This window comes from Euprymna scolopes, chromosome 20 (assembly GCF_053919585.1).
Source record: "Euprymna scolopes isolate OS-2025 chromosome 20, ASM5391958v1, whole genome shotgun sequence".
In the NCBI taxonomy this organism is placed as follows: Eukaryota; Metazoa; Mollusca; class Cephalopoda; order Sepiida; family Sepiolidae; genus Euprymna; species Euprymna scolopes.
Genome location: NC_136501.1, coordinates 65571539 through 65597008, shown reverse-complemented (window position 1 = coordinate 65597008; position 25470 = coordinate 65571539). Strand labels below are relative to the sequence as shown.

General features: G+C 35.5%; 1 protein-coding gene across 2 annotated transcripts in view; it reads right to left on the bottom strand.

The window, feature by feature from the left end:
- Positions 1 to 24944, bottom strand: part of LOC145241457 (N-acetylneuraminate (7)9-O-acetyltransferase-like) — a 166075-nt gene extending 141131 nt beyond the window's left edge. The window contains exon 1 of one of the 2 annotated variants that reach the window (XM_080104436.1): positions 24702 to 24944. In XM_080104436.1, the coding sequence (XP_079960562.1) occupies positions 24702 to 24870 (169 nt within the window). In that variant the 5' untranslated portion in view covers positions 24871 to 24944. The remainder of the gene's footprint in view (positions 1 to 24701) is intronic. The other variant, XM_080104435.1, reaches the window with a different exon arrangement.
- Positions 24945 to 25470: the final 526 nt, after the last annotated feature.

Below are 25470 nucleotides of genomic sequence, written 5' to 3'. Positions count from 1 at the left end.
TGAAGATAAAATGTTTATACCTTCAAGTATCAACATAAAATTTGTTGTATATTTAGAATTACACTTATTAAAAAAAAAAAAACACTAAAAATCTTTATGGTGTACATACTCGTCACAGAACAAAGATGTCATATTCTAAAAATCATGTGGGTTCGGCTAGTAACTTTTCTATTTGGCTAGTAAACAAAAATATTTAGTTGTCAAAGGTCAACTAAAGATAAATTTGTCCATAGAGCGCGGTGTTTGGTGCATTTTGGGTCAAGAAACCGACATCTTCAGACAATCTGATCTGGTACCAGATGCCTTAATTCTGGGCCGGAGTGGACCTGGGAGCAATAGTAACTAAGGGGCAACTCCATATTCCCCACAGCTTTAAATGGAGGCCTCACCACTGGATAATTTTTTTTTTTTTTTTTTTTTTTTTTACACAGTGATCACCACTTATCAAGGCCCGGAAGCCACTCAGGGATAAGGGTTATTGCAAGTACATCACGTTAGTGAGGAGACCCGCTGAAATGTTTACTTAAGGGGGCGGTTCATTAGGAATTTGTTAACATTGGACTTGAAGACAACCAAGTTGTAGTCGGGAGGGAAGCAGGCAGACGGAACAGAGTTCCACAGGCGTGCAGTTCTAAGAAAGAAGCTTTGTTCATGGAATCTGCGTTTTGATTTAGGCACAGATATAGAGTGGGGGAAATTTTTCACAGTGGATTCAGCTAGACGGGTGTTTTTCGTGAAAGATTGGCGAGGGGGGACCAGAGATTGGAGTTCAGACGAGCATCTGCCATGGAAATAACGATAAAACAAGGACAGCAAAGTCATACCCAAGACCAGTGGCTTGAGTGAAGATGTGAAAGATGTGTTTTATAACAGGTTTATTGCAGTAACTAATAAGGTTGGTGAGAAAGAATTACTTGGTGTGGCAAGAGATTTGAATGGTTATATTGGAAATAGCCTTTGGTGATTTTGAGGGTGTGCATGGAGAAAATGGATATGGTGATAAGAATACAAAAAAAAGGGGGGGGGCAAATTGGTTGCAAATACTTTTTTTTTTTAAGGAAACGGGGAAGTCATCTCATAACATATAAACTTGGCACAGCAAAGTGCATAAGAAATGACAGTGGAGTATTAGCAACAAATGAACAGGACCAGAAAAATGCTTGGAAATGCCATTATGAGAAATTATTGAATACCAAGTTTAACCGTGACAACCTAGAAGTTGCAGAAGCAGTATCAAGTCCAGCTATAAAAATTAAGAAATGGTACAGGAAGCTTTAAGATGGAGTGTAAGATTAGAGAACCTCAGGCATTGTTGTAGGAATGTAGAAGACTGCAGCTAAAACAGGTATTGAGATGATCACAGATTTTATAAATCACATCATACAAGAATTCATCCTGAAAGATTGGAAACTTGTTACAATTGTGAAAAGACGAAAAGATTAAAAATGGAAACAAGTATTTACAAAAGCTTCAAATTGATGGATCAGGTCATGAAAGTGATAGAAAAAAATGAGCTGCAAATAAGAAATCATAGACGAAATTCAGTTTGGTTTTATACCTGAACAAAGTATCACTGATGCTATACTATCTCGAGACAAAAGAGAAATACCTTGGTGATAAGAAAAACCTGTATTTTGCTTTTGTGGATTTGGAGAAAGCCAAGAGAAGTTGTCTGGTGGGTTTTGCATAAACTGGAGGCAAATGACTGGTTGATAAAGATTATTTGAGAAATTAATAGCACATTTAGTAACAGTTTTAATGTTAAAGTGGGAGAACAACAAGGTTCTTTATTAAGTCAGCTGCTTTTCATTTGTGTTTTCTAGAAGTATTGTTCAGAAGAGATGCTGTATGTTGATGATTTGGCAGTTGTCTGTGAAACAATGGATGACTTGTTATGTTAAAAACTTGGAGGAAAGCCATCTGAGTGATGATCAGTGGTTGTAGTGTTGGAAAGCTTCAAAAAAGAAGTTCCCTTGCTAAATTTATGGAGCAATTCAATTGTTTGTGGTACACAATTGGGTGCAGTGGGATTACTGGTAGGTTAAGAAAAGATAATCGGCTTGTTGTAAACAGTTTGAGACAATAGAGATGGAGGAGAACTCGGATGTGGAGAAAGTATATCTCGATGGCAAAGTTATTTGAGGTTGTTCAGAAATTTTGTTATCTTGATAATATCATTAGAGCACAAGGTGGAGCAGGTGCAAGTGTGATTGCAAGAATTCGGAGTGGATGGAGTAATTTCAGAGAATTTCTGCCATTCCTAACCAGCAGAGCATTACCACTATCAAGCAAAGGATGAGCCTATCAGGCATGTGTATGCAGTTGTGATAATGTATGGAAGTGAAACCCAAACAGTGAGGATTGAGGGCAGGCGCTGCATGGAGAGAAATGACATGAGAATGATGCTACTGGTGTGTAATGTCAGTCTTAAAGACAGCTGATGATGATCTCAAAGATAGATTAAATCTGGAAAATATAAGTTAATGTGTGTAGAACAGAAGACTTTGATGGCATGGCCCTGTTAAAAGAATGGAGGAGAGTTTTGGGGGTTAAAAGATGTAGAACAGTTAAGATAGCAAGTTCTATTCATAGAGGAAGTCCAAGGAAAACATGGAAGGAAGCGATAAAAATGAACTTGAGAGAAAGAGGGATGAATAAAGGCTTGATCAGAGATAGGTTACTTTGGAAGTTAATTTCTTAAAGTCATGCAACACATACCAGTATGTAAAACTGGTATCAAACGGAAGATGACGATGACAAAAGCAAGTAGTAGTAATTATTTTGTTGCTAAAGTTGTTGGAAAAAAAATAGTTGGATCATTCTATTGCTCTAGAAAGCATCTCACTCCTAACAAAATCCTCTGCTTGTATTAGAATCAGATATGTCTAAAGATAGAGTACTGTTGTCACATCTGGGAGTACCCTTTCTTACATTGACAGGGTAAAAAAGACTTCAAAATCCTGATTGGCATCACTAAATTAGAATGCTTTCCACTTCCTATGGCTTCGTAGCGTAGCAGTAAAAGTTCACGTTTTCTTTCACTTTCTTTTCCGCTTTCGGGTTCGAGCCTCCCTCCCTACTAACACTTTTTTCTTTTACACCTTCAAACAACCGGGCAACGCCAGGTATCCCCGCTAGTCTATTATATAAAAGCGAAAATGTGTTTGCGCGTGTGCATTTTTTCTGTATGTCCGCCAAAGGCTTTTATTGGAGGGGGGGGGAGCTCGGCGGGGTCACCCTTTAAAACTTTTTATACACTGTCTAAATCATAATATATACAAGTTACGAACGGGGGTCATGTCTATCTTTAATTTGCCTGAATTTTACATGCTATTTTCGAGATTTAAAAAAATTTGCAGTGTCTTTGTTTCGCTTTTCAGTATAAAAAAAGCTAAACTGAATCATATCAGCAGTTCCCAGCACACGGGCCGGGAACGTCCAGAAAGCGATGGATGTTTGGTCAATGTCGGTTTTCACCGTCATATCAGACAATTGTTTTCATTTGGACACACTCCACTTTCCATTGGGGAAACAAACCAGACAAAGTTGGATAAAAAACAAACCCAAAAGAGCTATCCTGCAGTAAAATTAAGTGCGGAATTAAATTCCGCATGCACCTACCACTTTTCATTCACTGTGGCGTGATGTTTGACCTCATTAAACACGCACTTCTCACATCACTTTTTAATGATTTTATTTCACACATTCTCTGCCATCGTAGTGTGGCGGGAAGTCATTAACCTCAAGGGTTCGTTCCGAACCTAAATACCTACCAAGACTTTTTTTTTTTTTACACCTTCAAAAACACTCAGGCAACGCCGGGTACCCCCCGCTAGTCTAAATATATAAAAGCAAAAATGTGTGGGTGTATGTATGTTCGCTTTTTGTGTATGTCTGAGAAAGGCTTTTTTTCCGAAAAGCGACCGGTCGGCTCATTCCTTAAAACTTTTTATATCACGTCTAAATGATAATATCTACGAGTTAACGGGGGTTGCCTGTCTATTTAATTCGCCCAAGTTTAAAAAGCTAAATATTCCAAATTTTTTAATCGCCGTGTGTGGATTGTTTTTTTTTGTATAATAAATACGAAACGAAACTTAAGACATCATTCCCGGTGCGATCGCCGGGAACGTCCAAAAGCAATCAGCCTTGATCAATGCAGAATTTCTTCTTATATTAGACAATTGCTATTCAATTTGGGCAATCCCCTTTAAATGGGGAGCTGGCCCCCCCCCCACTATCATCTTGGGAAAGCCAAAACTGCCCTGCATTGAAACAAAGTAAACAAACCCCAAAAAGCTGCCCTGCAGTAAATAAAAAACTGCCACGTCATCGTAGCGCTCCTGCAATGACCTTATTAAACGGCCACCTGTCAATCAAACCTCTTTGACTTGACTCACTTATTAACCCTTAACATGCTTATCAATTCCTCTCCCCTCGTGGCCAAGATGGTTAGGTGGCTGGCTTTTTTTTCCCTTTCGTTTTCACCTTCAAGGCTTCGGGGGTTCAATCCTATCTTCCTACTAAAACTTTTTTCTTTTACATTTTTTTTTTTTAACACACACCTCCAAACACCCGGGCAACGCCGGGTATCCCCCACCCCCTGCTAGTCTATATATATATATATATAAAAGACAAAATGTGTGTAACCATTTTGTGTATGTCTTGCAAAGGCTTTTCTCGCACACGCTCCTGGGAGGGGGTTATTATCGCTTAGAACTGTTTATATACCCCCTATATCATAATATGTAGGATTTGGGAACGCAGGTCGTCTCTAGATTTATTTATGTCGACTTTTATGAGATTCACGCTATTTCGCTCTGTCCCCTGTTTGTCCTGCATTTTAGTATAAATACAGTGAAATTAAATTAAAACGTTCTCGGCTTTCGCGCTGCTTTCCCCCCATCATCTGGGGGAAGTGAAAACTAAAAATAACGATCCGACGATGACCTCATTCAGCGTCTTCCTGTCAATCAAACCTCTTTTACTAGCTTTATAAGCCTTAACTTAACACGCTAATCAATTACTCTCACTCGTGGTCGAGACGTTTAAGTAGTTGGCTTCGGTTTCCACGTCCGCGTCAAGGCTTTCGGGTTCAATCCCTCTTCCCGACCAAAACTATTTTTTTCCTTTTACACCTTTAAACACCCGGGCAACGTTTTTTTTTTTTTTTTATTACTTCGCTTATTCTTTAGTTTACCCCTCCCCCATACACAGGTTTATTTATGCCATTTTTTTCCGTTTTGTTTTTTTTTTTTTTTTTTTTTTTTTACATCGTCTTTTTTTATAATATTTAAGCAGAGTTATTAATTACCCCTCCCCCCCATACGCACACCTAGAAACACCCGGGCAACGCCGGGTACCCCCCCCCCGCTAGTTTATAATATAAAGGGCAAAAATCTGTGTTTGTATGTCTGCTAAAAACTTTTGACAGGCGCATCGGAATGTTACCAAATCAGTATTGTTTTAAACCTCGAACTTTCGGACGATAAATATAAAAAAAATTGGCCAAAAACATTCATTCCTTCACCTTCAACTGGGCAGTTTTCTACAAGGAGGGGTTGCATTTTTTGCGAGTCATCCACTCTTTTCAATTGACTAGCCACTTCTGGTTTTGTGATGGATGCAACAGTAAAGACTTCAAGTTTTTTTTTCACATTCTTTTCCTCCTTCGTGGTACGAGTTTGAGCCTGCCTGCCTACTACCAGTTTTTTTTTTTTTGTTTTTTTTGCTCAACACACCTCCAAACACCCGGGCACCCAGGCTAGTTTTATATAATGTCCTGAATTAAAGTTCAAAATGCAAAAATTAAAGTCTCATTTTTCAATTGTGCTCTAAACAGACATTATTTCGAATGCACCTCTGTTTTATCAAAGAATCTACTGTTGATTTTATATGCTGGCCTTTTTGCTTGTGTTGTAACAAAACTTCTCAAATGCATTTGTACTGTTAGGCTGTATAAGGCATTAACTTTAGTCAAAATGACCTGTTCCTTCTTTCATTGGAATATTTTTCAATTATTGATTCTTATCAAAGACATTCTAAAACAAAACCCATCTAAGAACACTGCCAGGCACAAAGTGCATTTGTGCAAAATTAAAAATAAAAAAGATATTACACACACTTTTATCTCTTCTATTTTGTCGTCCATGATCCTGGACATTGCCGAATAACCATGCTAGTTTAATATATAAAGAAATGTTGTAATGCCGTCTGCATGTGTATCTGGCTAAAAATCAAAGCGTATACTTATAAAGTTCACATCGTTGAATTCACTGTGACCACAGACATTGTTAAATGGTAAAAACAAAAATAAATATTTTTATTTATGCAGCATGGTTTTTGAAATATTCATTACCCTTGTGTCACCAGAGACAACTAAATTAGTGCACGAGGAAAATGGATGGAGAGGAGACGGGGGGGGGGGCAACTTTTTTTTTCATTCTTACAACACTAAAACTAAGTCAGCTATTTTTTTCTGTTTTTAGTCTTTCTCCTATATTGAACCAGTTGCTAGAGCTATATAGAGAAAGCAAGAGTAGAGAGGGCAGTCAAAGAACAAGTTAGAGAGAAGGGCGATTGGAGAGAGTTAGACATAGGACATCAAAGGTAGAGAGAGGGAGAGAGAAGTTTTTAAAAAATGTTTTAAATTCTTTGATTTCTTTATTATGCCAAAACATTTGAAAATGATTTGGAAGCATTCAAAACATCAAAGTTTATAAGTCAAAATTTATTGGAATTATAAACTTTTAATTTCACTCAATAATGTTGTGTCCCCCCCGCCACTTTTTTTTCTAATAAAGAATGCAAAAAAAAAAAAAAAAAAAAAAAGAAAATTAAAAACGAGCTGCTTTTTTCATGCTACGAAAAAAAGTCACATTATTACATCATTTCTCCTCTTTTATTGCTGCACTAATTTTAAGAAATTCAATTCTTAAAACTAACAAAAGGAAATTCAATTCGTCAAAGTGTTTGAAGCGGGGGGGGGGTATTTTTTTTTTCTTTCATAAAAATGACTCCACCCTTTATCATGAATGAAATATGCATATGGAACCGAAATTCAAAAGAAACAGTAATTTAAACTTGAATACAATGAACAGTGCATTATATCAGTATCCTAATCATGCTTATATATTAACAAGCCTAAATAAATGTAGACAGATGTGAAGAAAAAAAAAAAAAAAAAAAAAAAACACCTTTTTCTTCATCTATGTGTATGTTGCTGAAAGCCAGCTCTAGGTGCAAAAAGGCAGGGGATTAGGCTAATTAAATGGCAAATACAGAGAGGGAGAGCCGATCTGATGCACCAGAAAGATATATAGAGGGAATGAATAATTAATGACACTTTTTCTCCATGTAATAAAGCGAAAATTTTTCTTTTCTTTTTTTTACCATGCCTTACTTTTTTACGACAATCAAATTTATGTATAAACTAGCATGTCCACCTAGCGTTGTCTAGGGCAAAAGGATAACATATTTCTATTCAAACTTCTATCTTTTTACCTCTCTTTAACTCTTTCTCCCCTACCCAGCCCATTCCTCTCTCTCTGGAAACACACACAACTCTCCCTTTTATTTATATATATATATATATATATATATATAAAAGTCTGTTTTTGAAATGTTTACTTTCAATGTATACCGTTTTCGTTTAACGGGTCTAGATTGTTATTTTAAAACTAGTCCCCTTTAATTTTGAGTTAAGCTCAATGTATCTATTTAATAGGTGCAGAGCATATATAGTGTAAAATTTTGTTGAAAATTCAAAGACTCACGTTTTCGTTTAACGAAATGTTAATGAAACAGCTGTAATGGAAAAAATCCAGGAAATAAACGAAGGTTATAAAAAAGAAAACGTGAGTCTTTGAATTTAACAAAATTTTACACTCTCATATATATATATATATATATATATTCCTCAGGAAATGGGTCAGCATTTTCTTTCTAAATTAGTACATCAAAATGAAAAACAGCCCCCTCACCCCATGAAACCTTGCTCAACTGATCTTCAAAGAATGAATATTTTTTTTATTTTAAATATTATTCATCTGGAGCTGCATCAATCAAGAATATACCAACTTTGTCAGTGTTTGTTTTGTAGTTTTTGACTTTTAGTTGAACATGCATACAGATAGACAGTTGCTCATTATAGAATAGATAAGCTTAAAAATACATTGAATGTAAAACAAAACCAATCCTTTTTGCCTGTAAAGGTGTTGACAAAAGCCAGTTACAGGCACAAAGAAAAAAGAGAGGAGTGTTGAATAAGTGGAAAATAAAAGGAGAGCGAACCGATTTGCTTACTTGATGTGATAGAAAGAAGAGAGGGAGAGAGAGAGAGTGATTAATGATTTCTATTTATGCAGTAAAGGTTTGTTTGTTTGTTTTTACCTCACCTCACTTTTTAGCAAGCTGCCAAAGATTTACAAATATTCTCTAACTATATCAATTTACTAGCAGGGAGACCTAATGTTTCTCCAGGATTAAATAATGATCAGGGAATGTTTCACACTCCATTTTTATTGTCATTGAAATCGGTGAAATCCCCCATTTTTAAATCAAACCGATTGTCAGCTCTAATTAGGGCCCCATCGTGGTGTACTGGAAGGAAGCTTCAGATGCCTCCCCACAGTGACTTAGTCCACAATACGTTGTAGTCTATATTGCACTGTAGAGAACCTACTGCTGCTTTTATAAAACTGTTTTACATATGACGGCTTGAATTAAGGTTTAAAACGATAAAGTCAAGTATCATGGTTCGATTGTGCTCTAAACAGATACATTCATTTCAAACGCACCCATCATACTAAAGAACATACTGTTGATTTTATATATCAGGGCTTTTTGCTTGTGAGGTAATAAAACTTCTAGTTTGACTCCAGTGAATATAACCGGTTCCTAGATAATTGGGGCATAAGGAAACGATCATCATCAGCATATTACCCTCAAAGCCACAGGAGAGCAGAATTGGCCGTTAAAACAGCTAAAAGGATACCTATTGAGAGCACGGACATTTGCGGTCACCTATGCCAGGACTGGGCAGATAGGTCCCTACTGACTCACCGTAACACCCTGGTACAGAACATACATATGTCTCCATTGATGATGCCCTACGGTCGCATGATAAAGGATCATCTCAGTGCTCCAGGACCGATATCGAATCCATAAACGCTGGAGAGAAATCAGTCATAGGGAATACAATCTAAAAAGTCACCCACTTCAGGAACTGAAAATCGGGGACACTGCAGGTTCAAAACCAAATTGGTCCACACACGGACCGATGGGCAAAGACGGGAAGGGTGGTAGAAACACTGGGTAAACGGCAGTATAATGTATGCATTGATGGGAGTAACCCGTCGCAATCGCAGATTCCTCCGAAGAATAAACCCAGTGGTTGATACCCTTTTCACTCGATACCTGAGAAGCCCCCAGGGATGTTGGATACCATAGACAACCTAACAGGGCCTGAAATACCAGGAGAATGATCCACCATGGATTTGGATCAACACCAGCCCGAAACATCCGACACTCTGCCAGAACAGATGGAGGTGGATGACACAGCATCCCCTGGGATGATGGAGGTTGAGGAAAACCAACCGGTGCATAGTAGCAGAAGGGTGACGCGACCACCCAGGAACCTATCCCCACAGACATGGGGCACGTCACATGACTACTCCAGAGCCTCAAAACATTGAACCACAACACGAGTATCTTATGGCCCCAGAAGGGGGAGGGTGTGTAGAAGTGGAATCGAACCCAAGACGCTCAATTACAAGACCGGAGTGGTCTTGGCGTCACACCCTCATAGAAGTAGACTTGCTTGCTTACATGAGAGGCGAGAACGCGCTACTTAAACAAGACAATCATGGCAACGGGTGTTCTCTCAAATATACGATGCAAAAAAGGACGCCCTTCCAAAAAGTGGTCCATTTGACTGATACAGAATTAATTTTTTTTCTCTAATGCATCAGAGGCATTCTCTTTCAGATGGTACCGGTTTCGACCCAGTTGGATGCAGATGACAAAAGGTTTTTAGCAAACACACTAACACACAGACGACTCTCCTTTATATAATAGACTAGTGGGGGTACCCGGCATTGCCCAGGTGTGGAGAGGTGTTATAGTAGGCTATTGAGTAACCCAGCCCCCCAAAAAAAAAAAAAAAAAAAAAAAAAAAAAAGTAGCTAGGCTCGAACCAGTAACAAGGGGAAAAAGAGGTGAAAAAAAGCAAATACGTTAGCTGTCTAGCCCACGGCACACTTGTGACATCATGGCCTCCAGAATAACGTCTTTTATACTTATGTCGAAATCGGTAGGCGCATGACTTTGCAAAAATGTTGATACTAAAAACTAATCCCTCCTGCAGACCAGTTTTTGCTTCCCCACGATGTTGGGAAAACCCAGCTCCCCCCAAAAAGGAGGGAGCTTTTCCAAATGAATAACAATTATTTGATATGATGGTATTTCCCTACACTGATCAAAACTAATTGCTTTCAAGACATCCCCGCACAAAAGGCCGCTGACGGCTTTGCTTCGATGAGTTTTGCTTTATTTATACGGAAAAAACGAACAAACACGCGAAAGGACGAAATAGGAGGAATTTTATAGAAGTTAATCAAAATAAATGTAGAGATGACATCCGTTCAAAAATTGTAGATATTATAATCTAGGGAGTATATAAAAAGTTCTCCAAAATAGAAACCCTCTCGAGAACCACCTTGAAAAAAGATTTTCTTGGACATATGAAAATGCCCGCAGCCATTTTGCCTTATATATATAGACTAGCGGGGGTGCCCGGCATTGCCCGGGTGTTTCTTTTGGGAAAAAAAAAAAAAAACGAAAGAAAGTGGTAGTACGAGAGGAAGTGAAAAGTGTGGACTTGAAATGAATAAGTTAAGAATCACGCATACGCGGAAATGAAGGTTGGCAGCATGCCAGTTTCTGACGTATTTTGCTTCCCCATGATGTTGGGGAAAACCAGCTGCCCCCAAAAAGAGAAGTTCTCCAAATGAATAGCAATTGTCTGATATGAAGGGTTTCCCGGACATTGATCAAAACTAATTGCATTTCTAGAGGTCCCAGCCGGAAAGCCATGCGGTTTACTTCGCTCAGATTAGTTTCGCTTTTATATGAAAAAGACGAACAAACAAAACGACGGAATAGACGGAATTTTATAAAAGTCGATCAAAATAAATCTAGAGACGACGTCCTTTCGCAAATCATACATATCATAATCTAGGAAGTGTAAGGAAAGTTCTAAATAAATGTAACTGTGTCGAGAACCTCCCCAAAAAAGCCTTTCACTGACATACAAATAATACGTACCACTTTTGCCGGGGGGGGGGGGGGTTACCCGACATTACCCAGGTGTTTAGAGGTGTGTGTGTTGGGTGGGGTATATCAAAACAACCCTGTTTAAAAAATAATAAATAAAAAAAACGGAAAGAAACAGTGTCCGTTTGGGAATCTCGGAAGTATAAGAAAACTTCTTGCGTAATTTAACCGACAGCGGAACCCAGATCCCCAACATTGCCCAGGTGTTTGGAGGCGTAAAAAAAAAAAAGTGGTAGTAGGCAGGCAGGCTTGAACCCGTGATGCAAAGGCGGAAAAGAAAGTGAAAAAAAAACAAAAAAACTCACATCTTACCACTACTCCATGACGCGACCAGAAGTGTAAAGCGTTCAAATTAAATGTAGTCAATCAAAAAGATGACTAGCAGAAATGGCGTTACTTTTAAACCTCTCACGAAGATCGTTTTTAATGTGTGGGAAAACCAGCTCCTCTATAAAGGGAGCACTCTGGCAGTATCCAAATAAATAGTAATTTTCTCAGTATGAAAAATTTCCCCTACATCGACCAAGGACCAATTACAGAACAAATACTACCCGGGCATAGGCCAGGAGTTAGCATTTTATTTATTTGCTTCCCCACGAAAGCAAATTAGACACAAGGTCGTTTTTAATGTGGGGAAAACCAGCTTCTCTAAAAAGGAGGCACTCTGGCAGTTTCCAAATAAATAGTAATTATCTCAGTATGAAGGGTTTCTCCTACATTAACCAAGGACAAATTACAGAACAGATACTACCCGGGCGAAGGCCGGGAGTTGGCATTTGCATTCAAATAGTTTTGCTTTATACAAAAAGACAAACAGCCGACACAACAGGACGTTGAGAATTCTTTTAAAACTCGATTTAAAAAAAAAAAAAAAAAAAGTGTCCGTTTGTGAATCGGAGATATTATGATCTAGGAAGTATAAGAAAACTTCTCCTGGAATCTAACCGACACCAGAAACCCGACGCAAAAAGCCTTTCGCAGACATACACAAATGTGCGCTCATTTTGCTTTTTATATATTTGATTAGCATGGGTGCCTGGCGTTGCCCAGGTGTATGGCAGTACGTGTAAGGGTGTTGAGATGTGTGTAAGAAAAAAAATTGCAAGCACAAAATAGAAAAGAAAAATTAGGAGTAGTAGGCAGGTTCGAATCCGTAACGTGCAAGAGGAAAAGAAGGCGAAAAAAAGCAAACGGTCTTATCGATGCGCCCACCATAATTGTGACGTCACGGAGGTTCGAAATAACGTCTTATGCAACATCGTTGACGCAAGGTTTGAATGATTTGCAAAAATGTCAACAAAAAAGTGACCCCTCCTTGTAGAAAACGGCCCAGTTGAGGGTGAAAGAATGAATGTTTTTGGCCAATTTTTGGATATTTGTTGTCCGAGACATCAAGCTTAAAAACAATACCAATTTTGTCATGTTCTGATGTGTCTGTCCAAAGTTTTTGTGAGACATACAAACACGCACATTTTCCCTTTTATGTAATAGACTAGCAGGGGTACCTGGCATTGCCCGAGTGCTTGTAGATGTGTATGTAGGAGAGGGTGACCCAGTTTTAATATTATAAAAAAAAAAAAAAAAAAAAAAAAAAAAAAAAAAAACATGTTAAAAAAAAAATTGGAAAAACCAAAACAAAGCAAAAAGGAAAAGGAAAAAAGGTGTAAAAATGGAAAAAAAAGTTTAGGTAGGAAGCTAGGCTCGAACCCGAAGCATCGAGGCTAAGGCGGGAAAAAAAGCCTGACACGTTACCCCTACACCAAATAGACATACAATTGAGAACAGATAAAATTAAACCTGTACAAACACTTGCAGGTGGTTTAAACTAACGTCAATGTTTTCTAGGTCAAACATGACGTCATTGTCGTAGTAGCAGGAGGAGAGAAAATTATAGAAAAGGGTCCAGTTTAGAATGAAGGAATTAATGTTTTTGGCCAATTTTTCGATATTTGTCGTCTAAGATGTCAGGCTTCAAAATGATACCAATCTCATGAAAATCCGTCGCTTCTGTCGAAATTTTTTGCAAGACATACATTTTCGTTTATATATATATATATATATAGACTAGCTGTTGCCCGAGTGTGGAGAGGTGGTGTAGGGAGGAGTCAATACAACCAGAAAAAAAAAAAAAAAAAAGTTTAAGTGAACGGTAAAATAATTTAGTTTTCCCTTTAAAAAAGGAAAAAATCCTATTACATAAGCCTCGAAATAAGAAAAAAAACAGGAGTAGGCAGGTAGGCTCAAACCTGTAATGCAAAGGAGGAAAAGGTGAAAAGAAGCAAACCGCTTAACCACCATGACAAAGGATTTCGCTGCCGTTCAAATTAAGGCTAGTCAATGCAAGCGCATATGATGACTTTGTAAAAATGTCGCCGAAAAAGTGACCCCCTTCTTGTACAAAACAGCCCAGTTGAGGGTGAAGGAAGGAATGCTTTTGATCAATTTTTTGATATTTATTGTCCGAAGGATCAAGCTTAAAAACGATATCAATCTTGTGAAGATCCGTCACATGTGTAGAATGTTTTTGCACGACACACACACACACACTTTGTCTTTTATATAATAGACTAGCGATGGTACCTGGAAATTAAAAAAAAAAAAAGTGGTAGTAACGGGAGGGGAGGAGGAATCCAAACAACGGTAGGCAGTTTGGGTGGAGAGTGGTGTTTTAAAAAAAATAAATAAAAACTAACATCTTAGCTGATATCTCCATCGCTCAACTAGAAGTCGAAATTAAGCGTAGTCAATCTAACAGAGACAATGACTTCAAAGATGTTGGCGAAAAAAAGCAACCCCTCCTTGTACAAAATAGCCGAGCTAAGAGTGAAAGAATGAATGTAGAAAAGGCATGCTCCTAGTTCTGAACCGATATCGAGGTGGTGATTGAGGCTGAAGGCGGCTACATTAAATAAATGTCAGCTCTACTACACAATCAAGTTAACTGAACTGACTTTTTCAAGAAAAGTTTTAAAATAAAGCTGTAGTGTTGCTTTCTTTAGTGCGATGACTTTATCGTCCCACCCTGTATATTAATAAAATTATATCAGACAAATTTTTTTTTTCAATTTTCTTATCTTTTTGTTTTTGAGGGGGATGTGGCATCCTACCAGATGCCAGTAATTCACCTGCTATTTCAGAGACTCCCAAAGAATTATCTTTTAGGATTCTAATTGTCCCTTTAAGCACAAGTGTTTGTAGATTTCTTGCACTTGATTTACCAGGTATATTCGCAAGGTTGTTTTTAAAATACTTTTTTTATGGGTTCAGTTGCTCCTATAATTACTGGAATGATGGAGATTTTCCTAAGATTCCAATTTCTTTTCATGCTGTGTTTTGTTTCCTTCTACCTTTCAGCTCTGTTTAAGCCAGCATCATTAGAGATGCTGACTTCAACTACAGTTGCTATTTTCTCCATCTTTTCCCATATCACTATGTCCAGTTTAATAGGTACTTTTTTATGTAACTGTAGGTATTTTTATAGTCATAGCAGATGATGTATAACTTATTTCCAACAATTCTTTTGATATATGTCTCAAGACTTGCTAATACATTGTTTATTCAATTTTTTTTTTTTTACTTTTAAGAAATTTACACACTTGCTGCATTGTAAAGTAGCCGTCCCCTAGCAGAACCTTACGACTGGATGTCAGGTGACAAACACTTTCTACTTCTGTGTGGTAGAACTTATTAGTGTTATCATTGTTGAAACCCCTCATCTTAAAAAGCATTAGTCATTAAGCCTTGATCCTGGGAACTCGTTATCATTCCCTTTTCAGCCAGTCTACAAAGCCTTCCTTATTTATATATTCCTGGAATAGTTCTTTTAGAAAATATTTGGGACCTTGTTGGTTGGGCTATATTTCCAGTTTTATGGAAAGACTTTATGTATTTCTGACAGTTCCTTTAAGCCATTTCCATTGCATGTTTGTTTAATGTTTCTGTCCCATTTGTAAAACTGTTTAGTGAGGAAGGCTGTTTTTGCCGTTTCATGATGGAGGCTGTTTTACTGGCTCTTGATGCTTATGTACCATTATATGGTTTGGGTTCTGGGAACTCATCAGATATTGCCAAATGCTCACTATAATGTCTGAGAGAGAGAAGATTACTAAATAGCAAGGTTTGATATATGTGAAGAGAAACTGAAATTTTAGGAAGATTTCCAACAAGATTTCTGATGGTTAATTTCTGAGAGACTCATACCTTCTGCTTCTCTGGACAGATGCAACCTTGATAGGCACTGATTTCTATACGTTATTCTATAGTTTGGGGCGATGTCTTGCTCGAATAATATATGAAAATTAGAAAAAAAATAGCCAATTATTTCCTTTAAAAATTGATGTTCATAATGAGGGAGGATAGCAAAAAATCGTTCCTTCATGACAATTTAACTAAACACGCATTTGCGAAAAATGTTCCTTCTTGAATTGGTTTAAATAGAAAAAAAAAAATAAAATGATGCTACTTCGCTCACGCGATCGTAGAATAGTGGTTATAGTGACAGCATCATTGTCTTAAGGTTGTACGTTCGCACAGACAGACATTTTTTTTTCAATTTTTAAAGTTTTAATATTTAAACAGGGTTACTTATCCAATTTTTTTATTTATTTATTTTCTTTTTTATTTTTCCATTACGTTCAGTTTTTTGTTTTTTTTTGTTGTTTTTGTTTTCCCAATTTTTTAAAAAGTTTTAACATTTAAACAGGGTTATTTCATTTCATCATCAAGACGGGCTCCTTGCCCGGACCAATGCGACTCTTCCTCTCCAGAGTTTCCAGTCTTCCATCAGCTGCCTCAGATCTTCAGGTTCACAGTTGGCATCGTGTGCTATTTGCTGGATGTACATGGATCTAGATCGTCCTTTGCTTGTGCGGCCGTGTCGTGGAGTCCATAGCAATACATCACTCACCAATTCATGCTCGCTCCTCAGACAGTGACTGGCAAATTGTAGGCATCTTTCCCTGATGGTATTAGATATGGCAGGTAGGTTGCCATAAAGTTGCTGCTTCATTGGATGATTTTGCCAAGATATATTTAATACTGTTCGTAGCATACGGGCGTATGTGCTGTCTAGGTTTCTTTCCAATCTTTTGGTGAGTGTCCAGGTTGTAGTACCGTAAACAAGGACAGACACTGCCACATTTCATTTGCTTATTCTTTATTTTCCATTTTATTATGATTTTGATTTAGACCCCCCCCACACACACACACACTTCACCATAACCGGGCAACGCCGGGTACCCCCGCTAATTTAATATAATACACAGGGCTCAAAAGAATAAAAGAAATAAATTGATTTCTTAGAAGATTCCTCTTCAGATCTTCACATCAGAGATTGTTACTGTTCATGGAGCTTAATAACAGTGTTGTTCGTCATATCTTTATGTCATGGTTTTCTCGATGATAGAATGGATCTACAAAGCACTGTAGTAGCCATGATGTCCGTGTTTCCTTGCACATAATTGAGTTTAGTTAATTTTTTTTAATATTATTAATTATTTATTGAAATCAAAAATGCAAAATAAAATCTTTTTTAAAATCAAATTTAAAAAAATTATTCAATTACAAAATTAAAGCCATCACAATGCATTTTCCTTTCTTTGAAAACAAGTCAGCAATTTGAATTTTTTGAAAAGAAAAAGTTAATTACTTTCTTTCGAAAGTTGAAAGAAATTTGAAAGCCTTTAAAGTGTTAAATAGAAAGTCAGTTTTGCATTTAGAATGCTTAGCAAATTCTAATGTATTAAAAGATGGAAAGTTTATTCCCATTCAATCATTTTATGAATAAAGATTAAAACAACGTTACCTTATTAGAAATAGCTTTTGTTTCATAACAATTTCATTCCATTAAATAATTTAATGGTCAAATGTTACCATCATTAAATTTAACTGTCAAAAATCAACGGATCATAAAGTCATTTTTTCTTATTAGCAGATTAAAATGGCTGACTCGTTTATAAAAAAACAGAATCGAAATGCATTCTAACGGATTTAATTATATTATTTTTTAAAATAGGATTTTTAAAAAGTTTGTTTCAATACTTTATGCTGTTCCATTTTTGATTTGAATAAATGATTAATCGTAAATAAAGAAAATAATGTCGAAGTCACATATTGGCGAAAAACATGCAGTATGCTAGGTTTCTGAATTTTTGAGATAAGGAATGATAATTTGTATTAGTTGGGTTAGTTGAACTATTGTTCTCATCTGGAGTGTAATTTTCACAACATTTTGGTCAATGTAACTCCCAACCTCCTTGAGGTGTACCTTGTCAAACTCAGGAATCTTTCTGTCAGGCTCAGGAATCTGCACAGAATTTCTACCAGAACTCTTTATTTAATCTACAAGAATAGCCTGCTCTCATTTCATCAGCCATGACCGGGTAGAAGTCACAAAGACCTGTGACATAACGGATAAAGTACTAAGCATACTTCAATTGTAAGTTACACTCTTCTGGAATTTGAAAGTTAAATACTTAGTGCAGCTGATACTCAATATACCATTATGAATTACAACTAAAAACTTCCAGCCAGAATTAGATTGCTGGAGAAATGACAGAGGAGGTGTGTATTAAAGAAGACTATATTTTGTAAGAAACAAAAAAGACCAGAATTGTAATATACAGAGTGTGAAGATTATTTGAGGACATTATTTCAAGTTCACTACATGCTCAAATCATTTATATAATTTTTAAAAATTTATTTCATCTAACCAATTCAGAAGAAATGAAAAGTCAGAGTTACTTTAGCTGCAAAACAGTGATTTAGAAATCAGTAAACTTTTTAGATGTCTGACCATTTGTTCATATGGTTTGGTTGGAGTTAGAGGGATGTGATGGTAAAAAAAAAAAAAAAAAAAAAAAAAGAGATGTGGCTTGTTGCATATTCTTTTGAAGAATTTAGGGTGATGCACACCAAATATCCGACTAATGTGATGGTTTTATGAGTTGCGAGCAGTGAAGTTCAGGTCATCTTACATTTTCTCATAAGGTTGTGGGATGAATATTGTTGGATACCATGGTGTCCTTAAAATGGTTGTTAAGCTTTGGATGGATAAAGTATGCAATAGAAGGTCAGGTTTTCAAAAAAATTGTGCACCTTCATAAAAAACAATTGAAACCCAGGACTGGTTGTCAGAAATTTTACGACCATTTGGTCTCCAGATCTAATCCCATGGCATATTACATGTACAACATTGTTGAAAGGGAGACTAATCGACATCCTCATAACAGAGCTTCACTAAAGGCCACCATTGTTCAGTTGATGTCTAAAATGAATAGGAACCACTTAATTTTAGTTTGTGGACAGTTTGCAGTCAAAATAGAAGCAATCATTTCAACTAAAGGTGAATTCATAAAATAATTAGATAAAGAAGTATCATCAAAGACGTTTATATCAAGTTCATTTAAGTATACACATAATTTGGTAATATGTAGACACAGCGACCTAGAAAGAAAATACTCACACAGTTAAAGTTTTCATATCGGATAATAATTGTTCATATGGAAAGTTAGGTTCACTCAAAAAAGCAAGGCTTTTCATTTTGAACTACGAAATCCATCTTTTGAACATCTCCATCTCCAACAATTAGTCGAGTGCTAATAACGGTTCATACATATTATAAATTACCGATTTCACACCTTCAAGTATTGGCTATTAACCGATGCTTGGCATTGAATAATTTCGAAATTGAAAGCTTCATGAGAAGTTAGAATATTGTTATTCCATCAGTACGTATCATAAACATCATTGTTGGATGCATTTTAAGAACTTAGCATCCATTTTCTTTCTAGACTGATATATCTACACAGTACCTACATTTGTTGCTAGAATAGTGTTTATTTAGCATACTGCAAATATCCCCGAGTAACCCATGCACCCAGTACGTTAAACACACACACACACACACACACATAAAGAGGAGGATATATATATAACAAAATTTTACCATATGCAAAAGATTTCATTTTCTATCAATATAGTACACAGCTTTTCAGTTCTGAAATTTTTTTTGAAGTGTTATTTTAAAAAGTTTTGTAGTCTCAAAGACTTCTAAAATTTTTTAAAATGATCCACGATGGCTGCCGTTATTGTCTTGAGTTTTAGCTTCTATTTTGTATGTTGAAAAATTGAAGATAAGAAATTAAAATAACTCTCACCAAACATGCTAAAATTAAATTTTCAACCGATCTGTCTATTTATAGCTTATTTAAACGGTTTCAAAATTTTTCTTCATTTCAAAATAAGTTGTAGTATAATCTAAACTTTTGCTCTAACATGGTTATTCATTTTTTTTTTTTTATAAATTTTGAGATTACAAAACAAATTCTGAAAGATTAAACACCCATAAAAAAAAAAAAAAAAAAATAAGAACTGATCAACAGAAAATCATATTTGTGGAAAGTGATTGACTGTAATAATTATTCTTTGTTATGGCCACTTTTACTTCGCAAAATCAAAAAGGGCAATCAATTTTGTTTTAAGATGATCACTAATTCTGGGCTTACAGCATAGTAAAGTAAATTTTATTGCGTTTGGTAACGGTTATTTGTCGGGTTTTATCCCTCCCCCCACCCGTTTTCTACTCCGTTAACCATATCCCATGATTATCTAAACTTGTAGCCTGAAAAGAGGAGCCAATGTTTTTATTGAAATAATTTTCGTGCCTAATGTAGAAATTTACTTTATTAACAGTACTTTTATTAAATTTACTTGTATTATGAACGTTCTTTTTTATGTTTTACATTGAGGACATTGCCAAGGCTGCTGCAAAGAAGGTGGGTTCCACTACTATACTAGAAAATTACTCACACCTGAGAGTATCTTATATGTTTACAAAGCCACAATTCGCCTATGTATAGAGTATTGTTGCCACATTTGGACTAGTGCAACGTTAAAAAAAAAATAAAAATTAAAATTAAAAAAAAGGCTTAAAAGCTAATAGGTTTCGTACTATCAACTAAGCTCATACCCCTGTCCCATCGCCACAATGTTGCATTCCTGTGTCTGTTACAAATACTTTCATGGAACTGATGAACTCAGAGCACATATCCTCGCAACGTACATACCCCCAACTAACCTGTCTAGCAGCAAAATCCCACCCCTTTACTGTAGAGGTTCCTAGATGCTAGAAAGCCTTCTAGTTTCTTCCCTCAGACTGCTAGATTTCAGAATTCCCTCCTGCTTTCTGCTTCATTGACTGTAGTAACCTGTAGAAATTTAAATGTAATGTGAACAAACATCACCGCTCATTTCCCTACATAGTGTCTGTAGACACTTTCAATTCTAAATAGTAACCGCTTTAGCACTGTGCCTTGTTTGGGGTGAATAATAATAATAATAATAATATGAAAAAAAAAATTAAAAAAAGCAATAACGTTTTTAAAAAAATGCTCATCAAATCCAAGTTACATTGACAAGAGAAATACAGACACACTATCGTGTGTCTGTATTTTTCGTGTCAATGTAACTTTCATTTAGTTTTAAAAAAAAAATACAATAGCATAAAGTACCAAAATATTTTTTAAATCCTATTTTTTTTTTAATGCGAAATCAAACTAATCAGAATGCATTTCGATTTGTTCGTAAACAAGTCAGCCATTTTAACGTCTCGTTAATGTCGAAAATAAAATAAAATGAATTACTTAATGATTCTTCGAAATTTGAAAACATTTAAACTGTAGAATACTAAGTCATTTAAGCTACCTTTGAAATTATTAGCAAATCGTCATGTAATTGAAAGTTGTCGATAATTTTATAAATAAATATTAAAACAATATTATCTCAATATAATTATAGTTTTATAAAATTTGGTTCAATTAATAATGTAAAGCCGTAAATATTAATTTTACATTTCAAAATCCTATCTTAAAGAAAAAAAAGAAAAAAGAATTTGGTAAATAAAAATAAACGACTCCCGGGCAATACCGCATATCCCTGCGAGTTAATTAATATTTCGTTAGTTTTCGTCTTATGTATACATATATACAATGTCACGATTTTTACAGAAATGAAACGAATCAAGATGCGTTCGCTGGTCACAAACTTGGGGATCGATTCTCTAATGTATCTTTAATGTAAATTGGACCCCCAGTTCTTTTCTTTATTAGAGCATGTATATACTGCACTTGATTTTTTATTTGTATAGCATTTAATTTTAAAATATATATATATATATATTTACTCAACGAGATTATTCTATATTTTATGATATATTTACGAGTTTTACCTGCCTTTATTTCGTTTCGCATGACTTGCTTTTGTGTGTGTTTTTAAGATACATCATATAGGTTTCATATTTTTTTTCTACGGGTGGCCAACAAAGTACAAAAACACTTTTTTTCTTTCAAATTCTTGAAAGATTTCCACCGGCTGCGATTCACTGTTTTCCATGATAATGTACTTAATTTTTCAGAATTATATTTAAGTAAATTAGCATTTTCTATTTCATTATACAACTACTTGTGTCTTTTACTTTCAGTTTTTATTTAATCTTGTTTTCGCACATTTTGCTTTATTCAAAAAAAAAAAAAATTTTAGTGAAGAGTTTTAGATTTAAATTTTAATGTTACACTGTAACGATGTTACAGTATCGTTTGATCATTAAATTGTTAATTAAAACTAATTTTCAGTAATTTAATAGAAGAAATGTCGCCTGAAATCGACTTTTTATGGGTAGAAATCGTTTTCAATGCACTTAAAAAAAAATTTAATCGGAAAACCATCCAATTGGCGACGGGGGTGGTTCTATAAAAACTTATTCAATTTGTATTATTTTGATCATTTGAACCTAAACCAATATCTTAATCTTGGTTTGTTATTTTGACAACGTTTCCGATCGATGTAACTTTTGATCTTCAGTTGTATCAGATCGGAAGGTTACATCAGTTGAATATAACAACTAAGATGCGAATTGTGGTCCCTGAATAAGCCAGATTATCAACCCTCAGCTCAAAAATTCCGAAACACAATAATTGTTGTGGTGTTGGTGCTTTTATATTATACAAACGAAAAAGATACTGAATTTCAAGCGAAACGTAATTGTCAGGTCTCATAGTTACATATCCAAAAATTACGAAAAACGATAAGATAGAAAAAATAATTATTAATGAAAAGAAAGTTGTGAAAAGAAGCGAAAATTTCAAGTTTTTTTTTTTTATACACGAGGCTTGTTACAACTTTAAGGCCAGAAATGACCGTCTATCCGACAGCAAATATTTTCAAATTTTTAAGGGTCATTGAAGTAAACAAGTAAATTCATTCAACTGTTAAGAAAAAGACTGAAATGAATGATTTATGGAGAGATCGAAACGTATTTTGATGGATTTAATTATTAAATTATTTATTTGCAAACTGAAGGGCAGTAGCTGATGGTACTCATCTACAATAATACATTTGTTATTGTTTCGACGTGCTTGCTGGGGGTGTCTTCGTAGGAATGGTTCAGAAATAACATTTTTCAATTTTTTCGGAAAAGGGTATATAACATTATTTGGGATAAAAAAGAGGATGAACGGGCTGATCCCAAATTCTTGTCCGCGTGAAATTTTAAAGAAAAAAAAATGCAATTTAAATTCCTTTTAAGGAACCAGAGTTTCATTTTGTATGGTCGCATTTCGGCTATTGTCGTTGCCGGATTTTACGGGGCCAATATCGTTAGCCAATTTTGCTTGATTGTTTTATAGAATACTCACTCCATCGAATTTTTGGTATTATTATACAAACACCGTGACAGCGTTAGGGTTAGGGTTAGGGTTAGGGTTAATTCGCTGTCACGGTGTTTGTATAAATTTACCGAATTTTTTAGGGTTAGATTTGTGTTCTTTACGTACTCGAGAAATCCATAAAACTACACCAAAAAATCTACAGTAGATTGGAGACGGGAGTGATTCTATAAAATTATTTTTAATAATAATAATAAAACAATAGTAATAATTAAATCTATCAGGGTGCATTTCGGTTTCTTCATAAACAAGAAAGCCATCTCAATTTTTTCTTAATAGTTGAATGAACTGCCGTTAAAATTAATCGGGTTAAAAAAAAAAAAAAAAAAAAGTAGGTGCTTCTACACTTTATTGCCGAAATTGGAGACGCCATTTTATTTCACGCACCTGCTCTCCAAATCCAGGATTCCAGGGGAGACTATGGCCGAAGCAAGAAATAAATAAAAAATTAAACTGTTTAAAATTATTTGTTCGAAAAAAAAAAAAAAAAAAAAAAAAAAAAAAATTTTTTTTAAATGTTGCTTTCATTACAAAATTGTTTTATTAAAATTATAATTTTTTTACGCAAACTTTTCAATAAATGTTTTTCCAATTATATCTTGATAAATTTTTATACAATAAATGTTTTGGTTTCAAATGGCGCTTGCTTGCCCAGTTTAAACCATCATGTCATTTCATTTTCTGTTTTTAATTAAAAAAAAAATTAAAAAAATGTTCCATGAAAAACATGATACTAGTGCAGAGAGTGATCCGGACGTAAATAATAACGTTATTATTCAAAAAGCCATTCTTAACATGGGGAGGGGAGGGTGTTTTGTACCTATTCTATACTTTAACCTTACAGTTGAATAAAAAAAAAAACATAAAACTTTAAAATACGATTTAAAAAATAGCGCGGATCACTATCTGCACTGCAGTCCACTGCACCAAAAACTTTCGTTCTCATTAATCAAATCGAAACATTTCCAATTAAACAATTACGGATATATGTTCTCTTTCACTTTCTTTATTTACTTTTTTTCATAGTTCTTTCCGGAAGTTTAATTTTTTGGTTATTTATTTCATGCTTCGGCCAATGTTCTCCCCTAAATTTGGAGAGCAGGTGCGTGAAATAAAATGACGTCTCCAATTTCGGCAATAAAGTGTAGAAGCATCAAAAATATATTTTATAAAGCGACAAAAATCATAAGTGATTGGAGGTACCTAGTGATTAAAATCACTGTATATGCTGAACATGAATACTGACCGTATTGAAATAACGTTATATAGAAACACATTCTTCATATAAGGAGGGGATGGCGCGTTTTCTATTTTGTACTTACATCTAACAAGTTAATACGCAAAACATAACGTAAAAAGTGAATTTCTATTTTAAAAAAATAGCACCGTGCTCGTGCTCATTCTGTATGAATACAAAATTCTTTTTTCTTTTTTTCATTAATACATTTTTATCAAGTTCGTAGATTTATGTTATACGAATCTGAATCTTTATTTATTCTTTTATAGAAAAGGAGTAAAAACTTATCGAGGAGGAGAATAAAAAAATTTTTTTTTTAAAGGACGAAAGATAATAGCGGAAACCACTATCAACAGAGGGGAGTCAAAGGGAGAAGAAAAAAAAAGACCACATGCAAAAACAAAACTAACCGTATTTTAGGTGTATTATCCCGTGGTAAGCAATAAACCCGACAACCATAACAAAGGCGACTATTTTTGCATTTTCTACATTGAGGTAGTGAGTTATTTCGTTTGTGGCCGAAGCAGAGCTCGGCGTTGTTGTTGTGGTCGGTCTGCTATCGAGGTGAGGGTCCGCCATGGCGAGCAGACACAACGCGCGTGCAGTTTTTCGTCTACACGCTTATCTCCCTTTCGGCCAAAAAGAACTCTTTTTAAACAGAAGAGCACAAAAATCAGCGAGGAATAAAGTTTCATTCCTGGCCCGCGTATATTGCAACGAACCGTTAAGACTGTCCTTTTTATTTACCTGTCTTCCATGGCAGCAACGGTCAGACATTGATATTCGTTTATAGTGAAGAACCCAACTTTCCCTAAAAAAATAGGGGTGAGGCACTAGGCAGTCTGTAATGATGCAAATTTTACCGAGATTGGCATTTTCCGGTGGCAGGCGACAGGCCATAAACCAATGACCGAAGTATGAAAATAAACCTTGGGTTTATTTTCGACAGTCTTGTCACTCTTGCTTCCATTATTTTGTAATTTAGTCCGCACATTCCATGAATGATGTTTCCACTGTTGTTAGCTACACGGGTGACGAGCACGACGCCTGTGGAACTCTTTTCCTATTGCCTGCTTTCCAGCTGACTACAATCTGATGAACCGTCCCCCTAAGTAATCCAATTTACAAAATTCCCACAACGTTTACTACGCTTTAATCACATTGACTAATGTATACCCG